The sequence below is a fragment of the Anas platyrhynchos genome, chromosome 28 (genome assembly GCF_047663525.1).
Source record: "Anas platyrhynchos isolate ZD024472 breed Pekin duck chromosome 28, IASCAAS_PekinDuck_T2T, whole genome shotgun sequence".
NCBI lineage: Eukaryota > Metazoa > Chordata > Aves > Anseriformes > Anatidae > Anas > Anas platyrhynchos.
The window spans coordinates 1,985,387-2,010,522 of record NC_092614.1 but is presented as its reverse complement, the minus strand read 5'-3'; the positions used below and the strand labels follow the sequence as shown (position 1 = coordinate 2,010,522).

The 25,136-nt window shown below is 53.5% G+C and overlaps 1 protein-coding gene and 1 long non-coding RNA gene across 4 annotated transcripts; one reads left to right on the top strand and one right to left on the bottom strand.

The window, feature by feature from the left end:
- Positions 1-25,060, bottom strand: CDK12 (cyclin dependent kinase 12). 3 transcript variants are annotated; one of them, XM_072028796.1, is made up of 14 exons: positions 23,531-25,060; positions 18,746-19,627; positions 15,087-15,263; positions 14,159-14,298; positions 13,566-13,736; positions 12,760-12,949; positions 11,844-11,900; positions 11,193-11,294; positions 10,079-10,156; positions 9,471-9,587; positions 8,735-8,866; positions 7,734-7,948; positions 5,560-6,018; positions 1-3,050 (listed from the first exon to the last, which is right to left on the bottom strand). In XM_072028796.1, exons 1-14 carry the CDS (start codon positions 24,589-24,591, stop codon positions 2,335-2,337), a joined length of 4,497 nt encoding a protein of 1,498 aa, XP_071884897.1. In that variant the 5' UTR covers positions 24,592-25,060; the 3' UTR covers positions 1-2,334. The 3 variants fall into 3 exon arrangements, with proteins under 3 accessions (XP_071884897.1, XP_038024753.2, XP_071884898.1); XM_038168825.2 differs by having other exon boundaries at positions 1-3,023; XM_072028797.1 differs by lacking the exon at positions 1-3,050 and adding an exon at positions 4,136-4,582 and having other exon boundaries at positions 23,531-25,058.
- LOC139999664 (uncharacterized) lies at positions 11,675-13,735 on the top strand. Its single transcript, XR_011805152.1, has 2 exons — positions 11,675-11,806; positions 12,121-13,735. It is a non-coding gene; the product is annotated as an uncharacterized lncRNA (long non-coding RNA).
- Positions 25,061-25,136: the final 76 nt, after the last annotated feature.

Sequence of the window (25,136 nt, the reverse complement as noted above, 5' to 3'; positions counted from 1 at the left end):
TACAGTAACAGGAAATATTTAATTTTCCAATCTCCACTTTCCATTTTTATAAACTGAAAAGAAATTTATTTTTTTTTTTTTAATATATTACAAAATATCTGTACAGAGACAAAGGTACAACCAAAAAAAGGCGCGCTCAGGGCTCGAAACGGAACTCGGGAGAGGTACAGAGAGAGCCCAGCCAGCCGCTTCCCCGCCGGGCACCGACCCCAACGCCATCAAATTCGGGAGGAGAGGCGGGGTGGGCTCCTCCAACAGCTTGTCTGCAAGCTGCATCGCTTCCTAAATCCTGTCAACGCATGTTTTCCCCCCCTCGGTAAATCCTTTTGTCTTCTTTGTACAGAGCCACTTCAAAAAAAAAAGAGAAAAAAAGAAAAAGGGGATGCTGAGGCTGCAGGAGGGCGAGCACCCCCCCAGCTCTCCTGCACCATGGGGTGAAATTTGGGACCAAATCCTTGGCCCTGGCACCCGCAGCCTTTGCTCTGTCCTCGCAGGGACCGGGAGCTTGGTGGTGGGACCAGTTTGGAAGAGCCACTGGTGGAGGAGCCCCCAGCTCTGCCAGGGAGCGGCGAGAGCCACGGACCCGAACAAGGGACAGAAGTCCGGGATTTCTGTCCCCTGCTCGGGGCGCAGAGGGCCAGGAGCCCACCTGGGGTCCCTGCTGCAAACCCGAGTGGCCCCGGAGCTGCGGCTGGTGCCTCGCGGTGCCCCCCAGCCCCGGCATCACCCCACGGGGAACAACCCCAAGCTCGACCCCAAAAGCTCACGGGGCCGTGCCAGGTCCTGGGGAGGCTGCTCCTGCTCTGCTGGGTTAAGGAAGGCTCCGTCCTCATCGGGCTTTTCTGGGGAGAAGCCAAATTTGGAAAGATAATAAATAGGCATCCGCTTCCTAAGAGGATTCAGCCCTGGAACACGACTTTTCCTTCCAAATTGGATGGGCTCGGGAGGAAAAGGCAGAACAACAACAACAAAAGCTCCACCACGCACCAGCGCTGGCAGCTGCACGGTGGAGAGAAAAAAAAAATAAATTAAAAAAAAAAAAAACAACTCTGGAGAGGTGACTGCTTTATTTAGCGCGCTCTGCATCTTACACAACTTCTCTTCCACCCCCCCTCCCCCCCCAGCACGTCAGGCATAAACTGGCAATTAAAAAAAAAATCAAAAAGCTGCCCCAAACCCCAGACCCACGCCGGGGATGCGCAGCAGGAGCCGCTCGCCCTTCCCGGCCGGGCGCATCGGGGGGAAAAAAAGAAATAAAGCCAAAGGCTGCCGCAATGCCTGTGAACTCAACAACTCTGTTTTCCATAGGAAAGGCCTACTTGGAAAAAAAAACCTTATAAATATGTACCTCTGGTTTATTCGTCTCTTTTGCCAAAGTCTCATGGAAACGGGCACCGCAGCGCCCTGTGGGAGGAGGGGGCTCCCGGGAACACTTCCCCAACAAAAAGGTTTCTGCGGCCCCGAGCCGCTGCCCGCCCCACAAGGCAGCCTCCTGGAGCCTCCCCACCACATTTGGCGTTGGTTTTGTTTTCAAACTTTAATTCTCTCAGCGGTTTGGAAGTCCTGACTGACAAAGAATCCATATTTCTGTGTGAGGTGTTCGCTTCGGCTCTCGAGCATCTAAAAAAAAACAAAAAAAAACAAAAAAAAACGCTTCCCACTGCAACTTTAGGGCAGGAGAGGTACAAAACTCAAAGAGACCCCTCCCGAAAGCCAATTTTCTAAGGCTACTGTCAGAAGAGAAGTGCCCCAGAGCCACCAGGGTCGGAACCTCAACGTGGAATCGAGCGAGGAAGGGGCTGGGTGGGAAGGAAGCGGGGTGGGGAGGTCTGAGTAGAAGCCAGTGCCCCGTCCGGGCTGTCCACAGCCAAGACAACTGAGCCCAGTGTCCCTGCAGTGATATATTTCCATTTATTTATTCCTTTTGTTTTTTTTTAAAGGGGATTGAAAACATCGCTTTGGGAAGCAGGCTCTCCCTCTGCCCCTACCTGCCCCCCTGGCTTCTCCCTCCGAGAAGCGCCGCAGCCCAGCTTGCCAAATTCCTTTATTCCATTCCTCCGCCGCGGCTGGTTTGTCCCATTCCTCCTCTTTTTTCACTAGCTCCCCCCCCTCCTCTGCTGGCTCAGGGCAGAAACCTCACCGTGGTGGTATATTTTTTTTTTTTTGTCACTACCCAAGCACGAGAGGTTTTCCCAGCACGCCCCCAAAGCCAGGAGCAGGGGACGTCGCAGCAAGGAACGCAACGGGGAGCGCAGCCCAGCCCTGGCTCTTGGCCCAAATCTCACTCATGGCCACGAGGCGAGGCAGGGAGAGGTGAGGGCGAGAGGACGAGGATCAGTAGGGAACCCCTCGGCCCCGTCCCCCGCGCGGAGGCACCCGGCCGGGCCCGCGGTAAGCCTTGCCGTAGGGCGCGACCTGGCTGGGGGCACCCCATGCGTGTCCGGTTCCTGCCCCGCTGGCGGCGGCCGTCCCCGCGCCCAGCTCGCCGTAATTTTGGATTTTGGCCTCCGGGTGCAGCAGCGTGGTGGTGGTGGTGGTGGCGGCGGCGTTGTTGCTCCCCTCGGTTTTGGCAAAGGGTTGCCCGACCGAGTGTATGGCTACGGGGACTCGTGCGAAGCGGAGGTCCTGGTCCCCTGGGAACTGGACAGAGCCCATGCCCTGGTAACTGCTCGTCTCCCCGAGGTGGCTCACGGAGCCCAAAAAGGTCCTGCTTTTCCCCAGAGGCTGGGCAGAAGGTTCCAGCAGCGTCTGGCCCGAGTTCAGCTCCTCGGCCCCGAATCCCCCCTCGGAGCCCTCGGCGCTGTAAGTCCTGGACGAGTGGGACCTGCCGTAGTCCGCCGACCTGGAGGCCTGGTGCTCGTGCGCCGCGTGGCTCTGCGACTCTGCCTCTTGCTGGGAAAAAAGCTGCAGCAGAGCAGCCGTCACGGCTGGGTTCAGCTCCGGCGCCGTGTTGGAGAGGTCTCCTTCGGAGAGAGGCGGCAGCGGTGGCGGCGGTGGTCCGGGGGGCTCGGGGGGTCTCTTCTCTGGTGGGAGAATGCGAGGAGGACATGCTGTGGAAGGGTTACTCCTTTTAAACACCGTCTTAAAAAAGCACGCGAGCAGATATAAATACATTTCTACCAAAAGAAACAACCAAAAAAATAAAAAGAAAGCAAAGAGCCCTACAGCACGCCAGCCTGCTCTCCAGGATGCGCTGGAAGGGAGGCGGAGGATTTTAGGGGCTGGATCTCGCTGCAAGCCCAGCACACACCTCCCTTAAGGGCTCCCCCGCGCTCCCACCCAGTCAGCAGCAGCTGCCCTAACACCTGGGCACCCGCAGAGGGAATTCCTGCTCCTCCATCAAAGGCTGAGGCAGGGAGGGAGACAGATGTGAGCCACGGACAGCCCGCGCTCCTCGGAAGCAGAGCCTCCTGCCCACAGGGACACCGGTGGCACACACGCGTGCCACTGAGCTGGTGAAGGGTTTAGAACAAAACCCAGCCCCAAAAAACAGCCCCAAAGCCAGCCCCGACCCCATCCCATGGCCTAGTCCCAGCACCAGCTCCTGACTGCACCCACACTGATGGGAAGGGGACAGCTGCCCCCAAGCTGTGTCCCCGGCCGTGTCCCCTCTCTGCCTCCAGGGCTCCTTACCAGGGGCTTCCTGGCTTCTCCTGCTCCCCGACCCTTTTAAGAACTTCTCCAGCCTACAGCCCCAAACAATCTCAGCCCCCAACCATCTGCACAGCACAAACTGCCCTGCCACACGTGCAAGCCCGTCCCCTTTTCCCCTTTCCCCCCCTCCCGGCTCAGACCCGAAGCAACAAGCACTCCTATAGCCAAAGGATTCCTCCTGCTAAGAACAAAAGCACCCTCCTAGCATGCCCCCGCCGTCCCTGCTCCTGCTGCTTCGCCTCCCTGAGCCTGCAGGAGAACAAAGCAGCCGGGTGAGGCGGTGCGAGGAGCCCAGAACAGAGCTCGAGCCCTGTCCTGCCAAGGCAGCCGCCCGCAGGACGCTCCAGTCCTGAGCCCTGCACTGCCTGCGTCTCACTCAGCACCAGGATGGGCTAGGTGGTGATTAAAAGCTCTTACTGGCGATGACACAAGAGGCCACGAACGCCTTGCTTGAATCAGATCCTCAAATCATGTGCAAAAGTGGTTATTAAAAAGGTCAAACTTTATTGTGAAAACCAGTAGTCTTCCAGGACCACCCCTCCACCCGTATCCGTCAGTCCACTTTAAAACTAGATTGTATTGAAATCCAGAAAAAACAATCTTCAGGTAATTTTAAAGCCAAGCTGATTTGGGGACAGCATAGCATTTAAAATAATTATAAACAGAGAACAGCGTTATTTAATTGAATCTGCTCTACAATAACCTAATTAACTTCCAGTACTAGGGCAAAAAAAAAAAAAAAAAAGAAAAGAAAAAAGCACGATCACAACTGGCTTGTGGTGGGCGGGTGTGTTGAAGGCACGAGAACACAGCACGTTCAGCTACATTGCAGAGGAGTTGTGTATCGGGCCAAAAGAGGCTCCCTGGAGAGTCTGAGACATACTCAGGAGGCGCTTCTAGAATTTGGTGAGGTCGTCACAGGATGTTGCTAATAATTCAAAAAATCAACAGAAAAAAAAAAAAAAAAGACATGGAGACATTTACACTCACCTCTGAGAAGGAAATCCAAGAGATCACTGATACAGTAGGTCTTTAAACATGCCTCTTACTCGCTCTACAAGGACCAGCCGTGCGGCTCAACCTCAGAAGCTGCTGAATTTCAGTGCTCGTCCGAGTCAGACCAGGACGTACGGACCAGGCAGGCTGAAGCTGGATGCACAGCGTGTGCAGAATGGCTACCAGCCTCCCGTTTCAGCACTCTCCAATATTTCAGTTCTCATGCTATATTTACAATCCTCTCTGCGCTTTTTTTTTTTTTTTGATTTTTTGGGTTTTGTTTCTCGAGTGGGCAGGAAAGCAGGATGGGGACGGTGCAAAAATAGCTGGGCTAAGTAAGACAGGGAAATCTGCACGGCTGCAGATCCAACGCCCCGTGCAAAAAAACTACCTGAGTGTGTAAACCCAGTGTGGAATAACAGCAACTAATGACAGGGTGCAGACTAGCAGCTGCTAGGAGTATCAGAGGAAGAACTGACCTGCCACAAGCTTCCCCTTTCATTTTGTTTTTGTTTTTTTTTAGGGAAAAAGCAAAGCCTTTCATCTTCACTGACCCACTCACAGTGGGGTATTATGGGGTTTCGTGTTTTTGGAGACCTGAAGCAGACCAGTAGGTGTGTTTTGGCTCTTTGCAGTTGGTAAAAACCTCCTGAGCAGCCCAGTGCTTACCGCAGGGAGTGGGTCAGTGTCTGTCTTTGGAAATCTGCTGCTTGCCCACCACATCCTAGCCCCCAGCTCCTCCCATCCTCACCCCCTGCCCTGCTTCACGAGCCTCCCACTGACACAATCCTCCAAACATCTCGGTTCCTCCCGGGCAGTTAAACTACAGAGCCTTCCATACGAGTGCCTAATTGTTCAAACAAGTGAACGGCCTCCCAAGATGCACAGGCTACGGTCGTGAGTATTTACCTGTGCTTTCCTCCGGATGCACTGTCGGGGTTTTCCTTGGCCCCCGCTGCTCGCTGCTTTTCTCCCCTTTGCTCTCCTCCAGGGTTATGACAGGCTCCTGGCTCTTCATCAGCTGGCTGAGCAGAACGGCCAGCACGTTCTGCATTTCTCCCTGAGCACCGGCTGCTTCTGGAGTCACCTGCTCCTCCAGTGGCTGGGCCTCCGTGGGTGGCTCTTCTATGGCTTCCTCTGCTGCTGCTGCCGCCGCCGCCGCCTGAGACTCCTGCTGCTGCGTGGTGGCTTCCGTCAGAGCGTTGATGGACTGGTTGAGAGCCTCCAGCTGCTGCTGCATCTCTGGGTTCGAGTGTACGTTTAACAGCTGGGCCATCTGGGGGACGCTCAGATCAGTCTGGCTCTGCAGCAAGTTCAGCAGAACAGCGAGCTCGCTCTGATTCAGCTGCTGGGTGATGTCTCCGAGGCCTGCAGGAAACACGAGAAGCATCACAGAAAGGTCAGGGGAAATCTCACCACTCAGTAATCGTGGCGCTGCACCAGCCGACACCTTCTCCATGGGCCGGGGAAGGCGTGGAATCCTCCTCCTGGAGCTGGTGAGATTGTTTGCTCAGGTTTCCCCATCAACGAGCCCCCTGCAGCCTGCGCTGGGCTCGGTGCAGCGCTGCAGCAGCACCCCGTGGCACTGCTCACACACTGCACTCACCCACGGCTGCAGCTCTGCTCTGTTAGGAAGAGGGAGGCTTTGTCAGCGCCCAAACCTCACAGAACCACACGTGGCTGCTTGTTAACATCAGCTCAGCCAAATCTGACCCCGCCGTAAACTAACCCAGGTCATCCCAAAATCACAGCACCTACACCTCTGGTCGTGGCAGCAAGCCACGATGTGGGATGCCAAGATGTGGGATTGAGACCTGAGCCCGTTTCAGTGGTGATTAGGGTAGCAAATGAGGGCAGTCAGCTCCTCCCGAGGCCCTTGCAGCACTCCGTGGCCCAGGAGCACTCCCTCCTGCACTCGAAAGCAGGTTTCCTGGGCCAGGGCTAAGCTGCTGTTTGGGCTGGAAGAAGGGCGTGTTCCGCTGATGCAGCCAAATAAATGAGGTCAAGCTGAAAGCGATTCCTCACGAAAAGCTGGCCTGGGATCAGAGGGCTCCGTCCTGAGCTGTGAGTTTGTCTGAAATGCCTCCTCTAAATGGCATCACCTCCCTCTGCACCACGCAGGACCAGAGCCCTCTGAGTGACACGGGTGTCCCTTTCACACCGACCCTGCAAGCCAAGCTCCTTGGCAAGCACGGTGTGCTGGGTTGGTTTTAGAAGCTTAAAATTAATCTTCCCTTACAAATTCAGCTTCCCTTCCTGGTGCACAACCCATGCCCTGCCACTCGCTCCTCTCTGTTAATCCAAGCAGCACCTTTGGTCCATCTGCCATGTTTCAGCGAACACATGGGTTGTGTTCCCTCGAGCAAGAGCTGTCGTCCTCGCTACTTGTCTGTTCAACATTTGACACAAAGGAATCTTCAGCCCGCATATGGGTTTTCCTCAGGCTTCTAGAGAACAATCGGAATGGTCTGGGCAGCTCTGTGCATCTCCACATTCCTGGAATCAACATCCCTCCCCTCCAACCCCTCCAACTATTTTTGGGACACCAGAAGGTTGAAGGCGTTTTGGTCACAGTGCACAAGTCCCAATCCTGGGAGTCTTTAAGACCAGAGGATCTTTCCTCTAAGGAATAACGCTCAATAATAGACATTTTTGCCCGCCAACCCCTAGTCTGTTATCTCCCATGCCTAAGCTTTATCTAATTTGATCAGCAGGATCAGACTCCAGCTCATTTGCACGCTCGTTAGATGGCTGCTCCTGCCAGCCTGGTATCTGTTACTCTGCTGGCCAGGGTGACTCCAGGATTCCTCACATTATTCTTTGTGAAAGCGGGCTTAGGAGCTGATAATGTAACTCTGACTTCTGAAGACCAGCCAGAATGCTCTGTAGCCAACGAGCAAACAAAAAAAACAAACAAAAAAAACCAAACAGGAAGATTCTGGAATGCCCCTTGTGTAGAAATGGAGGTAAAAGAATGAGGTTGGCTTGAAGAGACTCAAGCAGCCCAGATCCAGGGGAAACCGCAGACAGAGGGAAGGCAAGGTATCAAGAGGAGCCCTTCACAGGCCAGACGAGGCACTGACCTACTGCATCTCCAACGCCAGGCTCTGTTTTGAGCTGGGCAGGCTGTGAGTGCACAGGACTGCTGTTGTTTTTGACAGTGTCTGTGCTTGTAACAGAGGTAGTTTCTTTCCGAGAAACTTTTGATAATGGTGGCTCCTCCACTGCAATCCCGCTCTGCCGCTGCCGCCGTCGCTTCTTGCTCCACAGCTCGTGGCAGTCCTGCCAGTGGGGAAGGCTGGAAGAGAACAAGACTCGGCAGGTAAGAAACACGGCACCAAAAAAAACTAACAAAAAACATTTGAAGACCACAGAAAACTATTAGTGCCATCAGAGAAGCAGGGATGTTCCTCTGACTGCAGGCCTACCATTAAACCCAGAAGGGCTGAGTGCTAGAACCAGGAAAGGCAGCTCAATTTCCTGTGAATCAGGTAATCTGCACTGAGAATCTGCTCCTGAATGGAGTGGGGTTGCTACAGTACACACACACCCATCGTGAGCAAACTTACACCCAGCTCTGTGAGCACAGTGGCTTTAAGAAAGCAGCTCGTTTCACTAACTCTGAAGGAAGGGGAACCTCAGAAGCCACTTGCTGTACTCGCATGCAAAGTAGCTAGAGCAGAATTTTATAGTCTGCCTAATTGGGGTGGGAGAAAAGAGCTGCAAACAGCACTGCTGAGCTGTGTTCACTCTCCTAGCCAACTAACAAGCCGTATAAACACGGCCTGGCCTCGATGGCACAGAGGACAGGGGTTTACTATGTGCTGCTCTCACATCTCCCAAGTTTTAGAGCACCTTACGAGCATTACGCTGAGCTTTATAAAACCAGCCCCAGTTTCAGGCAAAAATGAAGAGACCACACGAGCTGTCTGCTCAGCCATCTCTAAATCCAGGGGCAGAGCTGAGAAACGAATCCAGAAATCCTAACTTGATTCTGAGGGAAAAACCAAGACCAAGCCGGTGACTCCTTCCCAAAGCTCGTTAGCAGAGCCCACCACCGGGGAGGATGCCAGCTGGAACTTACTCTGGGGGTGCCATTTTGCTCAGGTCAACATCCTTCAGGAAGTCACTCTGCAGGGCCTGTTCTGCTGTGCAGCGCTTGCCAGGGTCTAGCGTCAGCATGTGGTCCAGCAGGTCGAGAGCAGACGAGGGAATGCTGCACAGAGTTGGAAACACGGCTGAGTTAAGGGGTTGTTGTGAACTGGGGGAGCTGCCAGCTTCCAGAGAGCCACCTCACGCCCAGGAGAAGTCTGTACGGTCAGATTTTTATTACTAAGGGATGCACAGCTCAAGGACATCGTGACAGGAAACAGATCCACAGTATTTTTAGCCTCATTTTTCCCATTTAGGAAGCGCAGCCCTGCCACAAGTCCCACAAGCTTATCACACGATTATCCTCTCCCCCCGGAGAGCACATCTCTGAAGTCACACAGCCTCAGCACCGGGAGAACGCCACGCTGCCAGGCGTGACTTCCAGATACGGACAGACAAGGCAAGACCCAGCTCAAAGTGTCCCACGTGCACAGAGGCAGGGAGTCCCTCTGGAAAGCATGTGGCAGATCAGCTGTTTAGTGGACAGTTAGCCCCTTCCAGCCTTCCACAGGTGGGAGAAGCCCTCATGGCTGCCTGAGGATGCAGGATAAGCATGGGAAGCAGTGCTCTACCCTGCCAGGTACCCTACAGCCGAGGGATGGATCTGTCCCACAAGGTAACATGTGGCTGTAACCCCCACGCTTATCCTCTCCTGAGTGGAAACTCACAAGGAGAACTCCTCACGCAGCCGCCTTCGGTATTGCTTCTTGGGTTTCATAGTGTTGAAGTAGGGCAACTTGATGACATCTGGCCACACCGCTGGACAGGGGCTCCCACAGAGGCGGCTGAGAAGCAGAAAAGCAGAGTAAAATCAGCAGGTGAAACGCAGCAAGAAGCAGAAGTGTCACTGAATCAAGTGACGACATTTCCTTTCTAAGCAGCTCGGCACACCAACAGCCCAGGTCTGTGCACGCTTTGACAAGGATTAGATAAACAACAGGTTAAAAAGATGGAACCAGGAAGAGAAAAAATGCTTACCCAAGTTTATAAAGCATCCAACAAAATGAATTTTCAGTGAGATGTAATTTAAGGTCATGATTTTTGCACTCAGCTAACTACAGCAAAGTTTACCGAGGGTGCATACGTTAGTGGCCAGACACTCGATAGTAGGAATGGACACCCAGATGCTTAACTATTCACTGTTGCAGTTACAGTCATTTACTGATCCTTTTTTGCAAGCAGATTAGAGAGAGAGGGCTCTTATAATACAGCGACTATGTGCACGAGCAGTTTCTGCAGTACCTCTTCTCATAGGCATGCATGTGCAATGCTTTACCTGATTAATTCAAGCTGAGCCAGTTCCAGATTGGCTTGAAAAATAGGCTTCTTTGTAAACAGTTCCCCGAGGATACAGCTGGAAAGAGGAAAAGCAAGAGGTCACGACAGCAAACCCTTGGGACGATCGTTTGAACACTGCAGCATTTCTGTTCAGCAGCAGGTTTGCCTAAGGAGAGTTATTTGCATCGGGGCTTGTAGTTGAGGACTGACAAACTAACCTACATGTACAGTCACCAATTCCACACAGCTGGGAAATAACACTCACTAGTCTGGTTAACACATCACGGGCTTCACACTAACTCTTTGCAGGGAGAGTAGGATGTGCCAACAGCTCAGTAAGAAAAACAGCCAGGCATCTTCTTCCTCCATTTCAGCCCAATTATCCTTCCAACTTCACTGCTACAATTTGGGGGATATCTGCGGGCCCAAATATCCTCAGCTGCCAGGAGCCTGCTGTTTGTCACGGCCAAGCACAGAATACAGACACAGAACGCGCACACGGCACTTGTACAGCTGGAAGGGAAAGGAGAGGGGGCAGCTCTGGCTCAGTCAGTCCTTAACATCTACCCTGAAGCCTTCTGGTAGGAATGACAATCAGTGCCAAATATAGCAGCAGACTGATAGAGGCACCTGTCTGCTGGCGCGGGGCTGACCCCACTCATTTGGCACAGGACTCCGAATAGCAACTGGACTTCATGGCCAAAGTTTCCAGAAGTAATTAGGAAGGCCTGCCTTTTACAATGCCTTTGTTGTTGCGTACTAAGTTCCACTAAAAGTTTACCCACGTATATCACAATGGGATGCACACACTTCAGCAAATCCAGTCCCACTTCTAAACGTCAAATCCTCAAGATTTTGGTTCCGAATCACTTGGAAGAGTTTTTATCTTTGCGGCTAAACTGCCCAAAGGTAGCATGAGTTAGGGGACAGCCACCTATTTACTTAAAGCACAGAATTTTGGAAGTATTCCTATACTATGACAGCACTCTCTGCCTAGCTGGAGCAGATTTTCAGAGATTAGCACAAGTCAGAGGCTACCTTCCATCAGAACCTCCCCGTTCACATGATGTGCCCAGCCCAAAGAGGACAGAAGATACAAGCCAGGCACTTACCCACAGCTCCACACATCTATGGCCGGCGTGTAACGCTCCTCACCTAGCAGCAATTCTGGAGGTCGATACCATAACGTAATGACTTTATTTGTGTATGGACGGCTGGAATGGAAACAAACATAAATTGACATCGAGAACCATAAAACCCTTGCAAAGGGTAATTATTAATTCCAAAGCGTAGAGTTAGGCATGAAAGTAGAAGTAGTGGGCCTTCAAGTGCCCAGACTTTCAGAGCACCTGACTGAGTTAAATAGAGCTGCTGAGATATCACAGCTTTTATAAGCTTGCCTAAATGCACCAGGCAGTGGGTTGTAGGTACTCAAAACTGAAAAATCCTGACCTGCAAGAGGCAGCAGCACGCTGCCACAAGTGAATAGTGACCGACCTCAATAGCTCAGAGGAAAATGTGGTCCAAGGCAGGCAGAGATGTTTCAGTTCCTCATGGGTGTGTCTAATGGGAGGCTATTAATACCAGCCAGGAGGATTTTCTCCTGACAGCTGGAACTGTGTTATACCACTTACACCATGCTGGAAATCATTTTTCAGGCAATGCTAGGGCTTCCAAGTGAAGGGACTACGCGAGTATCAAGAACAAAGGAACTCATCCCACCTAGGTAAGTCATTTCCCTTCTCCTCTACCCCCAGCCTCACCTCTCCTCCGAGCTGTAGAGTCGGGCGAGTCCAAAATCTGCAAGTTTGATTTGCCCACTGAAAGACAAAAACATTCACTGGTTTGAACTGAGTTGGGCTCACGTGCTGCAAGCAGTAAAAGGGAAGGAAATCTCTCCAGGTAGCAGAAAGGCCTAGCCAAGCAGTATTTCCAGCAATTACTTCTGGCTCTATCAGTCTTAGTTTTTCAGACCCCATTTCATGTTTAAAAGAAATGAAAAGTAGTAATTCAATCCTGTTTCTCTCACCATCCCAACAGGTCAATGTCTCAGAAATTTTTATATGACAACCAGACACGCAGATGCTATGTGCAGTACCATTCTCACAGGTTCAAAGTTTTCTAAGGGTATCCAGACAACAACTTGATAATTAACAGCAAATGAATAACTAATGTATTCTGCAACAGACTGTGTTACTGCCAAACACTATCTGGAGAAGAGAGAATTCAGGGAGAGCTGCTGCTTTTGACCTTAACCCTCAATGGTTTCCCTGCATACCAGCACTTCCAATAAACGGTATTTCTGCCAAAACGCCATGGAGACCAAGGGCACAGGGAGATCCATTTAATTTAAGCTGACACAAAAGAAACTTAACTACAAGAAGCTGCAAAACAGCAAGCAGAGGGTCTGATGTGGAGAGACTGCTACTGGCAGCACGTTACATGGAAGGCTCTTAGGGCTGCTCCCCCTTGCAGAAGGAGCTGTGTTCCCAGCCAGCTGCAGCTCCCACAAAAGCTAACAATTGGTGGAAACATGCAGGGCTGTATTCTTACAGGGGTTCAACACCTCCTATTCCTAAGCTTCCTCAAAGCGAAGACAACGACTGAGTGCTTTCAGCTGAACCCAGGGAGAATGCAGGGAAAGGAACTTGCAAAGAACCGTGCCGACTGCCAGGTTACCTGTTGTTCAGTAAGATGTTGGAGCACTTGATATCTCGATGAAGGAAATTCTTTTTGTGACAGTAATCCAGACCTTCCATTAACTGTTTCATGAAAGACTTGATATGGTCCTCTGAGAAATGTACCAAGCCAGATTCTAGCAGCCCCATTAAGTCATGGTCCATGTACTCAAACACAAGGTAAAAGGCACCTGGTAAAATAAAGAGGAATGATTAATGTGTTTTCAAGCTGAACATTTGAAATCCGGATGTCCGAATTCTGAACAAATCAGTTACCTCTGAAACAGCCATGTTTACCCACCCATTTTTTATTTTTAAAGTTACTTTGATGAAAAGTATTCTGCTATGCACGCCTTGAACTGGTGCTTCTGTTGTCCCCGTTTCTCATGATGAGGACATCCACAAACAAACCAAAGCAGGTGGGATGCTGTTGCACCATTCTTCCACGGTGGCAGAGGACAGAAAGCTTTCCACACTGTTGGTGAGTTACCAGCACTAATCAGTGTTAAGTGACCCCATATAGGCTTTTTTTCCCCAAAAATTGCTTCTCTGACCCTACAGGAAAAAATGCAATGCATCCTTTTAAACCTGCTTCTACCTCTGCACTGCAACAACGCACGGTAACCAGGATCTATCCTTTGATGTAAGGCCAAATCTGGACACTGAACTTGCTGGAAATGGGCACTGAGGAGGAATGCAACAACAACAAAATCTACAAACACCAGGATTTTAATTTCACACTAACAAACAAACGACGTTGCAACACCTCTTCGGCTAATTGCAGCCACACCCTGCAGCAAACACTACCTTTGTCCTTCTTGAAATCCAGTGCATCTTGTTTGTCCGTGACAATTTCCTTCATGTTAACAACACTGCGATGGATCAGCTGCCGAAGAATTTTGATCTCGCGGATGGCTGTGATGGGGAAGCCTTCCTTTTCATTGTCCAGTCGCACCTTCTTGAGAGCCACCAATTCACCTGCCAGAACACGGCAGCGTTAAAGCCTCTGCACAGATCCCTGCTAACAACTCTGAGCTTGCAGCAGGACGCTGAGCATCACTACAGGCAGGGCCAGCATCCACTCAGACACAGCAGAGCTGCTTTAGTTACCACCCCACTATTTTCTGCTAGCAAAGCTCTGTCAAAAGTTATCACACCAACACAAGACAGATGACACCGGGGCTCCTCCTAGTTTGCTTTAGTGGAAAATCAGACAGGTGAACTCAAATTACCCCAGAAACAGCTCCAGTCCCTTTCACGAGCTCTGCTACAATAAAACCTGACAAGGCTTCAGCTGGCATCTATGGCTGCCACGGTTGTGCACACTGGATACACAATTCCAGGAGCAGAGAGGGCAGCTGGGCACTCAGCAGCACTGCAGAGCCTGGAAAGATCTTTACCTGTATCCTTGTCCTTGGCTTTGTACACCTGCCCATACGTCCCTTCTCCAATAATCCCGATGATGTCAAACTTGTCCACGCAACGCTTCCCCCAGTCGCTTTCTGTCTGCCTCCTTTCCCCATATCGAGGACAACAGATTCTGAAAGAGGCAAGAGGACTGTCAGACAGCTGAGTGCACCTCACCCCTCAGACACCCCCGTTCAACCGTTTGGGGCTATACCCTAAAGAATAGCAGAATTTGTCTGTGCTCTCATATGCTGAGTGTACATTTAAGAGTTTAATGGATTATGCTACGTGATCTCAGCTCTCCAGATCCAGGCACTGTCATACAGGGAGAAAATCCTACTCCAGAGACTGAGGCACCCCAGCCAGAACACTCTCAGGATCAGATCTTCCCCCTTTTTCTCCTCTTGAGGAAATAAGGAGTACAAAGCAGCATGGAGATGACGAGCAAAGTGGCTAGCACACCACCTTAAATCCCCAGACTTTGAGGTGGCAGAACCACTCTGCTACCGCCTTCCTGGGGCACGCAGGTTACTACACAGACCTCATTACAGGCTTTAACAGAGTAGCTTGAAGAACCAAAGCCTTATCTTTATCTAACAACTATCAAAGAATGACATTACAGTAAGACAAAATTATTATTTGGAACTTTTGTTTCAAATAAAACCCAAATTTCCAGTGTTTATATGAAGTGCAGCTAGCACCTTGCACAAAAATTACCAGGGGAGCTTGCTGTCTCGACAGCTACATAAATTTTGCTGCCAAGGGGAGTCGTGTGTGCCCTGCACACAGTCAGCTCCTCTAGGAGCTCCAGTGTGCACCACAGCACTACCGTAAAGCTTTGGAAACCCAGGCTGACATCTCTGAAGAAATACAAAACCTAACAACCAGAAAGAGCTGAAAAAAAAAGAAAAAAAGCCTTACTTTGGTCTCTTCTTGAAGGGTTGCTGAGGTGGTGTGGCTGCCTTTGGTTCCGGGGAGTCGGGAGGAGATGGATCCCCCCCAGGGAGCTCTGGAGGGAGCGGGAGGTCCGTGAGTAAGTGTCGTGGTCTCTGCTCTCTATCTTTCTTCACAGGTTTTGGAGGAAGAATCTCTTTTGGACTAAACTCCGAAAAGTTAATACAACACAGGAATCAGACTTAACAGCCAATCAACAAACAAACAAAAATTCTACCGTAGGACTAAAGCTGTCTATTTGAGAGCATAAAGCTAGGAGCCCAAGTTCAAGTGCCCAAATTAGCATAGCCACGTATAAAACTGGAAAACAGCCTTAAATTTCACAACGATAAGAAGTCAGGAAACGAGCGTTACGTTGGAATGCATCATCTTCTAATAAACACGCGGCTCTCCGCAGCCAGCACTTGCTCAACGTGCACAAATAACTGCTGCTTCTGGAGTTCCTGCCCAACTGCTCAGGTTATCAGCCAGCACCGCCTTCCGACCTCACTTCCTCTCTCTCGTCCATTTACTGCCCTGAAATTCAACGCATGACTTGGCCGGGATCGCTATAAATACCAACCCAGAACCACGTCTCTGAACTTCTTAGCAAGGACTGACACACGGCTCTAACTTCTGCTGAGAAACCAGAAGTTAACTTTTTTTTTTTTGGGTAGTTAAATTATCAATGGCATCAGAAGCTCATTCATGTACATCTCTTGTGTGTGTACACGGCAGGAAGAACTCCTAGGGCTGAGTTGGCAGAACTCTCCTACACACAAATCTGTTTCACCAGGCAAAACAAGACTGAGAGGTAGGAACCACCTCCCAAGGTTCATTTTTTTTGGGTGGCCAGCAGGAGGTTTGCAGTTTGTCAGCATCAGCAGGTCCAGTGCTCATCAGCACAGACATCTCCGCTGAGATGAACGCTTGGGAGCGGGTCGTTTGTCTGATTTTCCTCCCAGACACAATAACAGGAAAAGCTCTCGTGAAATACAGTCAAGATACAAGCGAGGCAAAGCAAGGCACTGTCCTGGCACTGAGGTGTGTTCTGTAAAGGAACGGGGCAGCAATCAGCCGTCCCCTGCTACAGAAGCCACCACGAGTCCCAGCAGCCAGGTCTCCGGAGGAAAATCATTGAAAGGTGCTGCCAGGAGGAGGAAAATCAAGAAAGATCCGAAAAACAACTGGAGCAGGAGAGCCATGTGTGCTGCAGCTCCATCCCCGTTAGCTGGCAATGCAGAACGGTCCCCAGGGAGGCGACCTCAAAGCAGGAGGACCCCCAGAGGAGGTTCTGCAGGGCAGCAGCCAGGAGGCCAAGCCCTTCGCAGCCCCCCCACGTGTGCTGTCACGCTGCCCTGGTGGCAGCCTTACAGACCCTCACCGGGACAAGAAGGCAGCTCCTCATCTGACTGCACGTTTAATCCCCCTCTAACCGGCAGCTGTTTGCTTCTGATGCTGTACAAATACCTACTGCTACACGCCCTCTGACCCTGCCAAGATCTCAGCCTCTTTCCAGAGGCACGAACAGCAATTTCTTCAAAAGATTTCCCTGGGAAGGGCACAGCTGTGCCTGTGGGCTCCAGCCACTGGTGGCCAGCCTCAGCTCCCTTCCCTCACCCTCAGCCCCTTGGTGAGGCTCTCTGTTAGCTTACAGCTGCTCATCTCAGTGCTACGAGGTGGCTGCTGGAACTTTAATTACCACCAGGACATTTGGGCTTCTCACCCGGCACTGAGAAGGCTGAACGGACACTTCAGAGCTGCCCAAGCATCAAGGTGACAAAATCCAAAAGCCAGCCCCTGACAAAGGCTCCCAGAAGCTACCTCCTGTCCTCCCCACCCCCAGACAGCACAAACGCCATCAGTCGGGGCTGTGTTTTTAACTATCAGTGCTGTGAAGTCAGCCAGAGGCTCCCAAAAACCCGTGCAAGCTAAAGGAGCTGGTGCAACACCAGAGGTGATGTCTGTACCACCTGGTTCTTGTCTCTGCCCTCCTGCTGCTCCGCTAGGTGAGGAAGGAGAGGGGACCCATGGCACACCCCAACTGCAGGGCAGCCAAAAGGCTGGAGAGACTGGAAAGTCTCTAGCTGAAGGGGCTGCACTTTGTACTGGGGTGCCTACTCAGCAGGGTCTCAGAGCAGAAGTGTTTTCTGCTCCAAGCATGTGAAAACAAGAGTTAAAAACTTCTGCTCCTAAGAATGAGGCTGAGGAAGAGCGAACTTCTGCAGCAGGCGGTGCCGTACGCACCTCCCGCTGGCCTCAGCAGATCAAGGGGACTTTCCCCATCCTCTTACTGGCAAAAAGTCCCCGAATCCATTCCCTGAGCTAACGGCCAGCCCTGCCATCGTCTACCCTCCTGAGTTCATGCTGACAGCAGGCAGGAACCTGAGCCACTCCTGGGCAGGGAAAAGGAGCTCGAGGCTGAGAATAAAACACGCGGTGTTCGCAGAGCCCTTTTTGTGGCTGGAAACAGGGGAACACAGCAGCAGGATCCTGCTGAGGCATGCATTTGAGCTGAAAAAGTCTGGAATCTATTAAAAGCTACTGCTCATCCCAGGTGTGTTTAAATTAAACGGGTATTTGCTGAGCAACGTCACACCGCTGAGGAAGGGCAACGTGAACAGGCACGAGTTTAACTTCTGCCTTGATAGCAGGGACAGCACTGCCCTCATTTACACCAGCACCAGGATAACCCATGAAAAATCAATGAAATTAATCAGAATTTTTGTGTTCACTCACAACGCAGGATAATTAGAGCAAATCTTAACTATCACGTAACGCCCTCCTTGCTAAAATCATGCAGCACTAACAAATGAGACACCAAAAACATCTTCAGCAGTGGCCGGAGACACTGAAGTTGTTAGCAGAACTCCAGGCCAGGCAGGAAAATATCAGGAGCGACCTTTTCTTTTCTTTCTACTTCCACTTCAGGTGTTTGGGAGGGTTCCCCTCCTCTCCTGCATGCTACAGCTGTGAATGTTACAGCTTCAGAGCTGATCTCAGGAGACTAGCCCTCAGACACTAATATAAATATATATTTAAGACAAAAAAGCTGAAGTTAGGTGCACTTTTACAGTTTTCAAACAAGCCATGCCTCCGCAGTGGTTAATAAATACATCACTGCTCAGGTAGCTGAGAGTTACACCAAACCCATGGCATTTCTTTGCGTGTGGGCACTGTGTGTTCGGTGAAATTTGGAAGAGGCACAGCTCTGCTTCGTGCTCCTACACTGGAATTGTTGGCTCCTTCCTGTTACTACGCACAGGTTTGAGAGAAATCAAGTTTAAAAGCAGCTTCACAGCAAGTCTGTGCAAATGGCTGCAACACCAGAGTGCATAATGCTAGATCTGTGTTTCATTACTATGAAAAATATAAACAAAGTGCAAATTTTTGCTAGCCAGCATGAAAACAGAAGCCAAGCCCCTGCTCCTCACTGCGACCGCGCGTAACGACCTGCACAGGACCACGAGAGGCTCCGCAGAGAGCTGAGGAGCCAGAAGCAGGAATGGCCCAGCAGCAGGGAATCCTTACACGCGGCTCGGTCTTCAACAGACCCTGCAGGGTGAGCTGGGGACTGTCAGCCCACCCAGAGCCACCAGGAACCTGCCTGCTGGCAAACGCAACGAGGACGCTCCGTGGGACCTTACCTATCCAAGTCATCTTCCCCAACTAAAAGAGGGGGGAGCGGAAGCGGAGGCAACGTTGAAGTTTTCAGGTGCGGGATAGCAGCCGTCACAGACACTTGTGGTTTTGTAGCGACTTGGACAGAGGACTGGGAGTTCACCTGAGAGGATAAAGTAGACGTCCTTGGGTGGGAAGAAGATGGCAAAGACGTTGGGACCGAAGGAGGGACCTGAACGGGAGTCTGTTGGGATGGTGGCAAAGGCGGGACGGCGGGTGACGGAGGCAAAGGTGGCAAGGGTGGAGTTGGAGGGGGCGGTGTGGTTGTCGGCAGAGGGGGAGGAGGTGATTTGATGGAAGGGAGCGGGGGTGGGATCTCCTTCTCTGCCGTGTCCGGCTCTTTTGGAGACCGAAGGTCCTCGGCCGCTGCTACAGGCTTTGAGTCTTTTGTTCCCGGCTGTTTTGAATCTCTGACTGGAGCAGGATGCTTCCTCTCCGAGTTCTCCTCCGCCTTGACTTTTGTTGTCTCTGCAGGTGCTTTAGGCTCTGCGTTTGTACACGGTAAGTTCACTAGCTCCGTATCTGAAGAAGATTTTTCAGATTTAACAGTTTTGGCGACCTTTTTAGGTTCCGTCCCAGGCTCCTTCAGGTCAGCCAAGCTGTTCTCCTTCCTAGCCAGGAAAACCGGCGAGCCCTTTGCCTCCTTTCCATCCACCTTGGCGGCAGCTGCCGCCGCTGCCGCCCGCTCCTTTTTCTTCCTGCTGAGCTCTGCCCCCAGGCTGGAGTTGAGCGGCAGCCTGGTGGGCGAGATGCTGGAATGGCGGCTGCGCGACCCAGACCTCTGCTTCTTGCTGTGAGATGAGTGCCTGGAGTAGCCGGGGCTTCGGCTTCGGGACTTCACGGATTTCCTGCGGACAGAAGAGGGAGATAGGTGAAAAAGCATCTCGGAGCCTCCGAGCTACTCACCAACAGCCTCAGCTCTCTGGGAACACCGCGAGTCCGTTATTTCCCGTTTATTTCCTCCAGGCAGGCTGTTATACCTGGCAGGAGAGACCGAAGACACCCAAACGAGTTCATGAGGACGAGCTTCAGGTCGCCACCCAGCCTGCAGCGCCCCTACAAAGCACGCTGCTAAGATGGGTGAAGGAGGGAGACCGCAGGAGCCCCCAGGTAAAGGTGAGATCTGAGATCGATGCACGTCCTGAACAGAAACTCGAGTCCAGACCATCAGCTGGCAGCACACGAGTGTTTCACAGTAATTACGTACAGCTTCAGAGGAAACAACAGATAAAATATGTGCCCTCCCGGGAACGCCACCTCAGGACACATCTCGCTTCAAGCTAGTTTTTCCCCTGGTTCTTTTGCCACCATCAGAGCTTCAATTCGCATACTGGGGATCAGGAGAAGAAAAACCGAGAGTTTTAATTCTGTTTGAGGGCTGTTCAGAGGGTCTCGGTCTTCGTCTCCAATAAATGGGCTCTGAATTTGTTAAATTTGTGTATGTGCAGAAGGGAAACCCCCCCTGAGCCGCCCTGACCCCCTGGGTGGTGACAGCAGGCAGCTCTGGAGTAGCTGCAACTCCTCAAAGCACCCTGTCACAGACAGGTTTTGGTACAGCAGACGCTGGCTCACCTGCAGCCACACAATTAAAGATGAAAACCCGAAGAGCTACAGAATTGGCATTATCCTGAGATAACAAAAATTTGGAAACTTAACAAAAGCTTGCACCTGAGCCCTGCTCCTTGGTGCCCTCACCACTAAAACGTTCCTGAGGAGCCCTGGAGGATGTAGCTGACCACAACCACAAGCCCTGCTGGGGTCGGCAGCACTCACCCCTTTTCTCCTCAGCTCTGTGTTACAGGTTCTAGGCACATTTTCCAGTTTGGCATTCCTGGCTCTGTTAGATCTGGAAAGAGGCACGGTGTCCAGAAGCTCCTCGGCTTTCCCAGCCCTACCAGGGGCACCAGTCCCAAAATTGTACAACAAATCCTGCCCCTTGCTCCAGCAGCAGCCCCAGCCGGGCTTGCTGCAGCACAATGACGCTTCCCCAACACTTCTTGCACCGCTGCTGCGTGGTCCAGAAGGGTTACAGGGGCACAGAAGGTGCACGAGGTGATTTTGGTTTTGAAAGATGCTTCCTGCCCTCCGGAACCATCCCCAGGGCTGGGCAGGGGGAGATTCGGTCCTACAAGCAGATCTTTGTGCAGATAAACGGGGATAAAAACAACCTCGGTGCCTCCCTGATGCTGGGAACCAGAAATACAAGGCACTAACCGGGCCTGAGTTAGCACGAAGCTGTCAGCGCCGAGGAACCATTTAGAAAATCCCAATTAGAAGAGCGTTAATTGCTCTCCAAGTGAGAAGGGCGTGCTGGAAGCCTGCAGACCCAGCACCATGTGAAGGCGAGGGGCTGCTCCGTGCTTTACCACGAGCTCTAACAGCAGAGCAAGGAGCAAACCAGCACCTGGGAGCTCAACTGCACGCCCCACGCCCTGCCTGCTCAACGGACGGACAGACAGAAGCTGCCGCCGACTCCTGAATTCCCCAAAATCCCAAGCCACGCAGATCCCTGCCCACCACACGTGCTGCGCCGACTTGAGAGCACACCCCACCTTCAGCAAGCCGACCCAGCTGCAATTCCTTCCTCTGGTTCTAGCTGCGAGGACGACAGTGGCTGCAAGGCGTGAAGCCGCATCCCATCCCGACACCCCAAACCCTCCCGACCCACCAAACCGTCCCCGTTTGTCCCAAACCGAGAGCAAGCTGCTCTGTGCTGCTGCTTGAAGCTCAACCCTTACTTTCTCCAGCCTGCACGGTGCCTCGCTTCGGTTTCCTACCTTCCTAACTTCCATTTTGGATGTGGAAATTAAACACTAAAAAAAATAATAATGCTATTTCCAGGCAGCAGAAATAAAGCAGTGCCCCAGAAAGGCCCGCGCTACCTCCCCGGAGGGCTCCAGTCATGGCTGGGTGCTCACGGCGTGCGTGTGCCACCCGAGGAGCTCCGAGCACTGCTCCTGCCCCTCGGCTGCTGGAGCCGACCCCGAGGGCTTCAACCCGACCCCGAGGGCTCAACGAAGCGAAACCAAGGTGAGTTACAGCGCAGGGTTTGCCCGAAGGAAGGGAAACGCACCGATTCCCTCCGTCCCTTCGCTAGGATTCCCGTCAGGAGTGGTTTCTGAGGGCACAGCCCAACTTTCTTTGGTTGTGCACGGGTGGCACCGAGTTACCCACCCAGAGCAGAGCTGCTGGGCACCGCCTGAAGGCAGAGATGCAACAAATTCGGCACAGGCTGAGTGCAAACAGCTTTGGTTAGGGCTGTAGCGCTTCGCCACGGAGCCACAGACACCCGTAAGAAGCTTCCCACAACTTTGTCAGCCCGGGGAGCAGCACCAGGGGCCCCGAGGTGGCTCCCAGGTGAGATCAGAAGAGGAGCTGTGGTTCCTCAGCACAGATTCAGCTTGCCAGCTACAAGAAGAGCGAGCAAGCAGGCTCCAGGCTCACCTGGGACACGGACCACGCAGGGGAGAACCCCTTCCACACACCCCTGCGCTTCCCACGTGTTTTTTTTTCCCCACCTGGGGCTGAACACGGACATTTAACAGATGCCACAGCACAACCTCCACGGGCAGAGCCAGCAGGGCAAAAAGCACCGAGGGGAGGGAGGAGAGGGGCAGCAGCCGCCCCTCGGTACCTGCGGGGTGCACGCAGTGAGGCAGCACCGAACCCAGCCCGCTGAAGCAGAGCCAAATTTCCTGACCCAGAAACAAAATTTCCTGACACAAAACCAGAGCAGAGCAGGCGGATTTCACCAAACAACTCTGGGTGCTAGAGACAAAATGCCTCTAACAGCGGACAGAGCCCAGAGCTCACCCCCACCACAAAACATTGCGCTCCTGAGGCAAAAAGAAGAGCTCCGGGGGGAAAGCCTGAACTCAAAATGCTCCCCAAAACCCCTTGGGACCTGTGCTGGAGGCAGCCCCGGCTCCTGTTTGAGGAGGGGATGTTGGGCAGAGGGTTTTTGAATCTCTCCCATTCCAGGTCCCATCTTAATCGCCACGCAGCACCCGTGGTGACACCGAGAACTCCCTGAACACCAGCCACAGCTAGAAAAAAAAACATCAGGCCGTGTGTCTGTGTGCCTAACGGGAAGAGAAACGAACACCTGGAATAAAACGGAGTTAGAGCTGCCTCCCAGGAACAGTTTCCTTCTGCAAACTGTCTGAAGAAAAAAGACAATTACAGTTTAACCAAAAATCACCCGGTTCCTACTCTTGCTCCCAGAACGCCCTGATTCCAGCACTGAGAAAAAGTTTGGGTTGGAAAGATGGAGTTTGAAGAGTCCTCTAATTCAGGGGAAGGAAACACACGCATGGGTCTGTTCCGAAAGGGCAAACCCTGCTCGAAACAAAGCCGCCTCCTGAGGAGCCCGATCCGATTTCACAGCAGCAAACAGGGGGAGGGACCCAGAGGCAGGTGGACGAGGTGAGCGCGTCCAGCGGGGAGCGCCTGGGGATCAGAGGAGCACAAAGCTGCCCACGAGGCCACGTGCAGGGGGCCACCAGGGGACAGAATTCAACCCCTGGGGACAGAATTCAACCCCCAAACTCCTCCAAGCCACCATGGACACTGCTGGGTGCCACCCGGGGTGGGTTTCCCCAAACCCCACCCTACAGAGCACCCCAAAGAGCCTCCCCACAGCCCTCCCACGCGGGTCCCTGACCCACTACCACCCCGCAGGGCGCTAACATGACCCCAAAAAGGCATCGCCAGCCCCGTGGCCCCACAGCCACCCCGCGGAGAGCACCCACCTGGCGATGGGGCTTCGGCTGACGGAGCGCTTGGCGGCGAAGGGGCTGCTGGAGCGCCGGCGGCCGTAGGGGCTGGGCGAGCGGCCGCTGTAGGAGCCGCTGCCTCGCTCGTAGCTGGAGGAGCGCCTCCTGTTGTAGGGGCTGACGGACCTCTGCCGGCGGCTGTAGGGGCTGGGCGAGCGGGCGTTGGACTGGTAAGCCACCGGCTCCTTGTAGGGGGGGCTGAGGGAAGGCCGGCGCGACGAGCCGCCGGGGCTCTTGCGATAGGGCTCGTAGGTGCTGGACGTGTGCGAGCGGGGCGGGCTGAGGTCGTACTCCTGGATGTAAGAGGCTCCCGAGGGGCTATCGTCCAGCTTGGGGCTGTCCGACCATTTCCTATGGGGGCTCCTGGATTTCCGCTTGGGGCTGTCGATGGTTTTGTAGCTCTTGGGAGCCTCCCGCTTGCGGTGGCTCTTGCTGCGCTCCTTGTGGCTCGACTTCAGCTCCCGATCCTTCCTGGATTTCTCCTTGTGCGCCTTGCCCGAGCGGGACTCCTTGGTGCTGCTCTTGGACGACGGCGCCTTGGGGTGCTCCTCGCTTTCCAGGAGCCTCTTGGAGGACCCCGAAACCCTGTCCTTGGTCGCCCCGGCCCTGCTGGAAGCCTCCAGGCTCTTCTCCAGCTTCCTCTCCTTCTCCGCCTGCTTGCTCTTCAGCAGCTCGCGGACCCTCTTGTGCTGGTGGTGCCGGTGCTTGGTCGCCCTCTCGCTCCTCTCCGCCCTCCTCTCCTCGTTCTCCCTGCGCTCCGCTTTGAGGCCCACATCGTCCGAGAAGGTGTCCGAGTCCGAGCTGATGTCGTCGTACTCCACCAATGGCTTCAGCACGGCTCCCAGCGGGGCCGCCGAGGCCTCCTGAGCCGCCAGCACCGCCGGCCCTTCCTTGGAGTGCCGCGATTTGTGCCGCTTGTGCCTGGAGGCCGCCCGGTGCCTCTCCTTACCCCCGCTCCCCCCATGCTGCGAGCCCCCCCCACCCCCACCCCCACCCCCACCGTCCTTCTTGCCCCCGTGCCTCTCCGGGTTGGGCATCCCTCCCCCGGCCGCGCTGCCCCCCCCCCAAGCAGGGAGAGGGGGGCAAGGAGGAGGAAAGGGGAGGGAGGGGAGGGAGGGGTGGGGGGGGGCAGGCCCCGAAACCGGCCCCCCCCGCTGCTTAAAGGCGCGCTAAGGCCTCTCCTCCCCGCACCATGCACGGCCCCGGGGCCTGAGGGGAGAGCGGGGTTGGGGTTGGGGGGGGTGAGGGGGGGGGGGTGAGGAAGGGCCCGGCCTCAGCGCCTCATCCGAGGAGGGCCCAGGCCCGGAGGGGCAGCGCCGCCACCGCCGCGGGGGAGCCCCGGGAAGGCGGGGTCCGGGCCCTCGCTGCCTCCGCGCCTCTCCCTTAACCCCCCCCGGCCCCCTCCCGTAGCACCGGCCCCGGTCCCGGCCCCCCGCCCCTCACGGCCCCGGCCCCGCCGCCCCCCGCTCACGGCCCAAAGCGAAACGGCTCCGGGATGGGGGGGGAGGGGGGGGGGGGGGGGGCGCGCCCGGTAAGTCTCGCGAGAGTGCTAGCAAACCTCGCGAGGCTCTGAGGGGATTCT

Coding starts and splice junctions, on each gene's coding strand:
- CDK12 (XM_072028796.1), bottom strand. CDS start 24,591: ATGCCCAACCCGGAGAGGCACGGGGGCAAGAAGGACGGTGGGGGTGGG. Junction 14,299..15,086: donor CCCTTCAAGAAGAGACCAAA/GTAAGGCTTTTT, acceptor TGCCTCTTTCAG/AATCTGTTGTCCTCGATATG. Junction 12,950..13,565: donor GGATTTCAAGAAGGACAAAG/GTAGTGTTTGCT, acceptor TTATTTTACCAG/GTGCCTTTTACCTTGTGTTT.